The sequence below is a fragment of the Triturus cristatus genome, chromosome 1_2 (assembly GCF_964204655.1).
Source record: "Triturus cristatus chromosome 1_2, aTriCri1.1, whole genome shotgun sequence".
Lineage (NCBI taxonomy): Eukaryota > Metazoa > Chordata > Amphibia > Caudata > Salamandridae > Triturus > Triturus cristatus.
In genome coordinates, this window is record NC_140580.1 from 959,743,892 (window position 1) to 959,752,999 (window position 9,108).

The window sequence follows — 9,108 nt, forward strand, 5'->3', positions numbered from 1 at the left end:
GTGATAGAAAAAATCATGAATATATAAATAATGTATTAACAAAACGTTCAACTAGCATAGGGCATGAAATCCTATAAATCAATGATTCCCATGGACAATCTAGGACACAAATCATTCAAACATTCTCACTTTCACTAAACTCATACAAACCATGAAAACACACTAAACATACATCCTAAAATCTGGAAAGTAATCATTCAGAGGCCCAGAGTGCATGGCATATTCGATTTTTATCCCTATCAATTGTGAAAATGAATATCCTATTAATGATAATGGATGACCAAAAACAAACAATTGTCCTTTGATTTGATATAAATAAAGGTAAGGTACAGAGCTCTAATAAATCTATAAAATTCACATTAATATGATATCACACTAAGGAACAAATAAATTCAAAACGCCGACGCGCGTTTCGGTGTAACACCCCCTTTCCTGGGGTAACACCTTCGTCAGGGCGTGAAATTATCCGTGTCTGATGTCCATGGGGCCTGTTGTATGATAAACAAAAATAAAACAAAATACTGGTTCATTTTTGTTAAACCAAATTAACTGAATACAAACAACAATAAGGAATAACTTTCTAGTCATAATAGACATGTGGACTGGTCGTCAAGCAAGAGTGGTATGTAACAAAATGAAAACGTTTATACATGATAGCTGCACACATAGATCAATAAAATAAACAAAATATTCTAACAACAAAGAATAAAATAATCCGATTTCAACCAAACATAACACACGAGTGTCATGTAAAAAATATACACAAAAATTAACAAGAGCTCAAAAAGGCTATGAGCAGGATTACAGGAAACGAAGAAGAACATTGGGTACAGTTATCTAGCCTAACAAAAGGCGGTTATATTCCACATAGCAAGTATACGCTGCGATCTCACGCCCAAAATACTTGAGGGTTTGAGATAAACAAAACTTCAATGGGGCTCACCGCAGGGCTGAGGTAGCAGGTTTGAAAAAATCTTCAAATGGCGAGCTGGGTGATGGAAAATATTCATACGCTAGAAAGGTAATAAATCTAAATGTTAAAACAAAAAAGGAAAAAGGTTCTAAATTGCTATTTTACGATAATACAAACATAAGCACCGTCATAGATGAGACAGGTTCCCCCGATGGAAGCATTAAGGTCTACTTAGTCAGAAAATCCGACGGTCTTACGTAAGAATTTCAAACGATAACCACAAAAAAACGCACAAATAGCGCCAAACGACTTAAAAAACGAATTTGTCAAAAGACATGAAGATTTGCGCTAATTCAAAGGCAATTAGAAATTAACGGTGGTGAAAAAAGCAGAAAGGAACACCTACTAGATTGATTGACTATTGGCTAGAATAGGGTGTTACACCGAAACGCGCGTCGGCGTTTTGAATTTATTTGTTCCTTAGTGTGATATCATATTAATGTGAATTTTATAGATTTATTAGAGCTCTGTACCTTACCTTTATTTATATCAAATCAAAGGACAATTGTTTGTTTTTGGTCATCCATTATCATTAATAGGATATTCATTTTCACAATTGATAGGGATAAAAATCGAATATGCCATGCACTCTGGGCCTCTGAATGATTACTTTCCAGATTTTAGGATGTATGTTTAGTGTGTTTTCATGGTTTGTATGAGTTTAGTGAAAGTGAGAATGTTTGAATGATTTGTGTCCTAGATTGTCCATGGGAATCATTGATTTATAGGATTTCATGCCCTATGCTAGTTGAACGTTTTGTTAAAATATTATTTATATATTCATGATTTTTTCTATCACTTTAAAATCAAAATAATAAAAATGTGATAACTTGATCTGTCACTATTTGTATGTTTGGTCCAGCAAGAGTGGTTCACTTTAGATATTGACTTTATTGCGTTTTGTAAAATCATATAGGTTTAGCAGGCCTTCCTTTGTTGATTACTAAACTCACCATGGAAAGAGAATAACCAGCTGACTCTGGTTCACTGTTTTAGATTAATGCAGATTATGTCCTGGTCTGTCTCGAGTAATAAGGGCAGTTCGCGAAGTGCCTCTTTTCCTCATTCTATTTCTTTTTCTTCCCAGGTATAAAGTTGGGAGACTTCCTGTGAATCCTGGTTCGTCAGTGGGCACCTGAAAATGACAACTCCTTGATTTCATCGTAAGGTGTTTTGGTGAAGAGGTCCTCCTGTAGTGTCTTAGCTGCACCTCCTGTGGGTTTCCCCGGCTCTTGTATATCCCTTCTTAGAACCTGTTGGTTTCTACTTACAAACATGGATAAAGGCATCAGCGTTGAGAACCCATACGCCCATGTGACTATTCCTCGCGCCCAGCTCAAAAGTAGCTTTGTTCGGAACTATCTCGGAGAAGACTTTACAGGGCCAGTCATTGCAAACCCTGCTGTGGTGCCCACCTATCCTATGCGTGACCCGCAGGACAGTCACACCAATCCATACCAGCCTTCTGGTGTAGGAAGCGGTGCACCAATCAGAACCCAGGAGTCGTGGAGACGTCCTTACAACCCCTATGCCAGCCAGAAGCTTCCAAACGGAGATCACCCCACAGAGATGTACACCATTGACTTGGACAAACGCCACAAAGATCTGCTGGAGTCCGAGCCGGATCCCTGCTGCTGTGCCTGCTGCTGCAAAGTTTGCCCCTGCTGTCGGAAATGTTGCTGCGTCGTCTCCTAATACCCAGTGGGTTTCACTTACTGCTGAAATTGTTCAGAAGGACTTTTACTATAAGTTACTTTTGAACATCTCTTTATACAAAAGCCTGGTGAGTTACGTTGCTGAAACATTGCCAACAAATGACTTTTTCCAGGTTCTGGTTTTGGGTGGGAGGGTTGTTATTGGGGCAATAGAACAAACTCCTTCAGGAAGATGCCGTTGTGCCAATCGCGTGCCTTGAAGCACACTGCAGGAAGTTGTCGACACCTGGACGAGATGTGCCCATATTTTTTACTCTGTTTGTGAATAACAATGAACTTTAGGAGGGCCTCCAGGCTTCATCTGATATTGGTCTTCAGATGTGACTGGACTCTGTTACTCCAATAGTCAGTGAGAAATGTGAAGCGCGCATCGAGGGGTCCCTCCCCACCAAAGTGTTGAAGGATGCTACCGTGCTCAGGTGACAAACGGCCATAGAATGAAGGCCTGGAGCATACTTGACCGAACGAATGAAGGAGCGAACAATGAAATGAGTAGAGTTGTAAATGAAGTATTATGAAACAAGCCTGCTATACCTCTGCTGTGCAAATCCAAATATTTTATGTTTTGTTTAAATGTTTTAAATAAATATCAATTCTACATGCATCATTGCTTCTAGAGTTTCCTGTTGACCGGGGGTGTGAGGTGTGACACATGCTAAAAGTGACCATGACCATTATGAGGACTGATTTTAATATAAAACCTGTCTCGTGCACAAAGTAATCTGTGCAGTGGTGCTAGAACAATTCCAGAAGTCTGGGTGCTGCCGCTCCGATTCTGCATGAGTAGTGTAACCAGTGGTGGAATTTGGAGCACACACTCAGAAGTAAATCAATTACTAAAGCATGGTGTGGTAGCCACTGTTATTTACATACCACAATTTGCATTGAAATAATTCGCACTGACATGCAGGTTTACTGATAATGCTACTGATAAAACTATATAATGCACAAATGTATGGAATTCTGGTTTCTGCAAATATTTCCAAAAAGTGGTTAAGTTGTTTTTTCCTAACAGCTGATGTATTTTGAAATGTGTACATTTCATTTACAGGTACGTAAATGTTTTGAGTTAGACAGACACCTCAGACTTTCCTTTCACTCTGGGTACCCCAGCAAGATTTTCAAATAGTTCCATTTACTGCATCCTCTAACTTTTCTGTCGGGGAGAAAAGTGGACCCCAATCGCCATGTGAAAAAGAATAAGCAGCAGCTGATCACAAGTCCCAGCCTGGCCTTTGACCTCTGATTTTGATCCACAGCACATGTGACAAGATAAATACAACATTTAAAGGCATTGTTATTGCTTTTTCAATCACTCAACCAGGATTCTTATAGAGCGCGGCTAATCACCTGATAGGGTCTCGGAGGGGGGGGGGGGGGGGAGGCGGTGGGATTGAGGGGTAGGTTCTGAAATTCAGTCTAAGGGCCAGGTCTTCACCCTCTTGCTCCGCACCCTCGACTAGTGCCGATGATCCTATGGGGTGACCATTCCTCTACTAATGGACGGGTTTTCTTTCCTTCCAGACTTGAGAGCCTCTAGCTCACTTTCCATTTATTTTTAGGACTGGCAGGCTAGGGTGCAAACTTGTGCACGGAGGCCAGTCGCTCGGATATTTCGACACTAAACTAAGGAATGACCCACCCACAACCCCAGTCTCCAGATTTGTTTTTGTTTTAGAGTTTTATTGATATATTGAAGAACTGCAGTTAATCATTACCCCAAGAATCCAGTTATCCAGGGTGAATCGCATACAGAAATATGTGCAATTCCTCGCAGGCTTGACATTAAACGGAGTGAAAGTAGTTCACAATGCATTAAAGGTGCGGCAAATGTAAAGATCTAAACTGCCTAATGCAGGCCTCCGATATATGCAATTCTACGGCCACGGTTTTCCCCAATGAGTATGGATTTGCTGCATTTGCCACATAATCATCTACTGTATAATCTGCAGATTGTAACAAAAACAATTCTAACTCAAACGCATCAAAAGTTACTAAAGCTTGCGACGTGTTCTTGCACAGTGGAAAGCCCTTAGTGTAAATTAAATGGTTCTTTCAGTTGCGCATTTCTGTATTTGATGGTTAAACTGGTACTAATGAGATGAAATCTTTGACCAGACAGTATTAACATGTGTCAAAATGACAAAATAATGTTATTAAACTGCTCTACTATGCCGCATAATTTGCCTTTTCTTGCTGCATAATTTAATGAACACTGCTGCATAATTTGGTACTCTGCTGCATAATTCTAGAGGCCATACTCGTAGACCGTAGAGCATCAAGTATCGGGTCCATCTTGTTGCAGTAAGTAAGCCTGGAGTGGGCCCCCGAAGTCTGTGGCATGCCCTTGGGTGTAGGTCTGCAGCATAAATCTCAGCTTGGACTTTCAATGTTATGTCCTGTATCCACTGGTCCTGCTTGTATATTCGTACCTCTGCATGCCAAACTTGTCTTCTTCGCCAGCAATCAAGCCGTAGACTTAAAGCACCCATAGGTGGGTGTTATTGGTTAAAACAATTTGCGAGTGTGATGTGATGTCCTCCGCCTCGCTGGTCTTCCCTGCTCGAGGCAGGCAAACTCTAAAGTTTGTTCACCAATCCTAGCGCTGCTCTCACTAGAATGAGAGCATTGTTTGGATTGGTGGGAGCGGCCTCCCTTGGCGCTCCACAGTGCTCTTGAGGTTTTGGCTTTCTCTAACCTAGCTGTCTGAAGACAGCGGTGTTAGAGAGGTTTAAAGTATGCTTGTGTGGCTGGCTGTCGCATGATGGCTGGCCAAAAAGACATGCGCACTTTAAATTGAAAGTGCCCTGCTCTCTCTGCTGCCAGTCAGCAGCAGCCCCACCACTGTCTTGACTGTCCGTTCAGGACGTAGTGAAGAAAAATAAAATGGTAATGGTCATTACCGTTTTTCCCCTCCTGGGGCCATTTCAGTTGGGTGAGACTCCTCCGATCAAATGGGAGGAGCTGGCCCTGGAAGCACCGTCTTAGGCAGATTATGTGGTGCCACCCAGCAGTACATGAGACATTGAGGGAACTAAGGGGGTCTCTATCATGTCCCTCAACATCTCAAACACTTATTCCCAATACAGAAGAACCATATGACGGGCCATACCAAGTGAATTAACTCCATATTTGGGAATATTACTTTTTATTTTTTGCATTTAACTTCATCACACTGACTAAACTTTGCTCTGCAATGAGGTGGAAGATAAAAGGAGTGCGCACATTTAATTTTTCTTTATATTGTTCTTTTGTGAATGGAGGATTTTTCTTTTCCACAGCAGTAGGACCAGCATGACCTTTGAACTTTTGACGACTTATGAAAGGTGTGAGGTTGTCCCCGGGGCTTTGAGTATGTAGCACTACATAATCCGCGTATAGTGGATCCACTGAAAGTGCTAAATTCATGGGTTACTCAGTACTCCCAGACAGGTACTGCTTTTAATGGCGATTGGCTGGGAATAGAGGCCTTTGACTTTGACCCTCAAATCGCTTTTCTTTTGTGGAAACTCCTAGAACACTTATCGGTTGATGTTTTCCTAACTGTGATGCTTCAGTCCGTTCAGTGGTCTTTCAGTGTTTTAGGCACTTTTATTGGATTCATAATGTATTTTGCCCTGAAACACATTGTTGAAAACCTGTTGCTGTACTTGAGAATCTTTAGAGGAAATGGAAAAGTGTGCCTTTAAGCTGGCTTTAGCAGGGACTCTGAAGAAGCTTTTATCTGACTGAGACCAATGAAGGGAGATGACACTGAGAGACAAGGGATCTCAAATGGTTTAAAGTGAAGTAGGAGTGTCTTCCCTTTTACTAATAAATCATAGTCTCATCCGTTTATATGAGACTCACATTTTATTTGGAGTTCATTTGATGTGTGATATAGGATTTGAGTACAGCCAACACTTGTTTCACCCGCTCGGGCTGATATGCCTGGGGCTTTCTCAAGGCTTTGAGACAAAGAAAGTCAATCTCTTCACATCCTATCTGTTTAGATGTATGAACGTGGGTTAAATCCCCCTCCAGCATTATTGTTGTGGTCCGAAAATGGTGATAAGCTATTTTGCTGGTCAAAGGAGGAGTACAACCTGGAAATTTATGTTTTGGTAGTGCTTTTGGAGTGCAAGCAACGTTGCATGCCAGCAGGAAACCAAGAACAGACTCCAGGGATATGCATTCTTTAATGGGGCACTGGCATCTGAGGTTTATCATTTATTCTTAGAGTTAAGACCAGAGGGCACTGCAGTATTTCACGTACTATGTGCTTGAGTTTGGAATACAAAGTATTATTGATACTTCATGTAGAAATCAAGCTACTCTAATTATTCCTCTAAAGAGCAGCTGCTTCTGCTACAGCTCTTCCTCAAGAGGAAAATATTTGTGCTCATCAAAGTAATCTCTCTACAGTTTTAGAAAGAGCCTGAATTCCCTGTAGACTGCAGGCTGAAGGTATAAATCCAATTAAATAAAACCAAGAGTAACATGCAGGTGATGGGCACAGGGGGAATTGGAATTTTCCCCAGCAGCCGTAGGTGTCCATAGAGGTTCATCTGTGTCCTGGGCAAAGATTGTAAATGAGGAGCGAGTGAGTCCCATTGTCCCTGAAAAGAGCAGTGTGTGGAGTGGTTGTACCCAGAGGTGACCTGGGCACCACCTGACCCAACAACAGATGACTTGTGCAGTATAGATGGCTGCAAATAAAACCACCAAGGACCAGGAATAAGTGCAGTTTATTTCCCTTAGAAAGGGATGGAACATACACTGGGCATAAAACATAAGGAACCAATGCAATTATATACAAAAGAACCTATTGTGCTTTGTGCTGAACGGGCTCCCTCCTTTGAGTGTACCCATAATCAGTTTATTTGCTGTACGTGTTTGGGAGATCTTTAATAGGCGCGGATCATACTCGCCAATTAGTCAACTGGTAAGGCAGCTAAGATGGAAAGGTTTGTGTAGGCAAATGGGCGAGGTAAATCTGGAGTCAAACCAGGCGTTTACAGCAACTTGTAGCCTTCATAGCAAGAAGTACATAAGGACTTCACTCTCACTAGTTATTAGGGTTGAAATGCTATCTGATATACTAGATTTGTGAACTGCTGAGATAAGGGACTGACACTGTCTTGCAGGTCAATAGCTTAATAACTGGACCTGGCTGTGATTCCAAATTCAATTTTCTCTTCGGCACAAAGGTCTCTTCGGCACAAAGGTCTATCGATACTTCAGAGACTCTGGGTCCAATGGTTCTGCTGTGATGTGTTAGGAGTATTGTGACAATTGAATGGTGTAATGAATGAGTGAGGATGTGCTTGAATTTGTTTTGTATTCAATAGGGCGAACTTTCTCATTTTAGCGGATGCCTCTTTCAAAAAGATAGCGATGCTCTTTTTTTCCCTCTATATATTTCCACTTCTTCCCAATCTTGTCAAGCTACAAATTCTGTAGCCCACAGATTTTCATGTACTTTTTTTTCAAGGACCTATGTGGGAGATGCATGCGTGTCTTGCTCATGAGGTGGAATCTGTACAACAGAGTATACCTTCGTATGCATGTTGAGTATTTCCTGGGTCTACTGTGGATTGTTAAAAAATAACAATCTTGTATTTCAACAGTTAAATGTATGTACCCAGAAGGCTCCTGCAGGACACAGTAACTCTTTCCATGAAGGATTCTAAATGTGACTGTTTTTGCCCCAGGGAGCTCCTTTTAGGACCTTGTTGATGAGAGGCAGACCCTCTTTGGGGAAGTCTGGAAGCGTCTTTCTTGGAAGGCAAAACAAAATGGCTCCCATTTCATCTATTCAGTGGGTTTTGGTATTTAGTTGGTGGTCAGAATTTGCTTGCTGGAGTACAGAGCAGTGTACACCCAGTCCCTCACTATTACCACTGTATGCAAGCCCACCATCGGCAGAGTAGCACACAAGCCCTGATGGTCAGTACGGAGGCATTCAGTATGGACCTTGCAAAAGAACAGGTACAGCCAGAGATCCTAATTTACATTGCCTGTTTTCAGGCCTTTCAACAGATGCGGGTTTCCTACAAGAGGCTTGGTGAGGAAGAGTGGATGGGGAATCTTCTGTTTGCTTCCAGGAAGTGTGTGTGGGAATGCATCAGCAAAAAGACACCACTGGGGGCTTGCAGAACTCCTGCCTTCAGCTGCCTCTGACTAGAAGAAGGGGATGTAAAAAGACCATTTTCAGCCCAGCTCTTCTGCCCCCTGTTGCGTGTCAGAGGTTGATGGTTGAACAGGGAGCAAGAGCTTCCCACTGCCCGCATTATGCAAGCTGCACAAGTGTGTAATGTGGGGGAGAGGAGCCTCACCCACTTGTACACAGGGGTTTAGCTTCAAGAGTTGTCTGAGGTGTTATACCCCCAATGTATTTTCTGATATTTAGTTGGGTACATGTGCCTTCAATGCGGTTTG

General features: G+C 41.9%; 1 protein-coding gene across 1 annotated transcript; it reads left to right on the forward strand.

Annotated features, from left to right (window-relative positions):
• The first annotated feature begins 2,108 nt into the window (after positions 1-2,108).
• Positions 2,109-3,292, forward strand: CYSRT1 (cysteine rich tail 1). Its single transcript, XM_085610119.1, has one exon. The coding sequence runs from the start codon at positions 2,249-2,251 to the stop codon at positions 2,666-2,668; it is 420 nt and encodes a 139-aa protein (XP_085466245.1). The 5' UTR covers positions 2,109-2,248; the 3' UTR covers positions 2,669-3,292.
• The last annotated feature ends 5,816 nt before the right edge of the window (positions 3,293-9,108 follow it).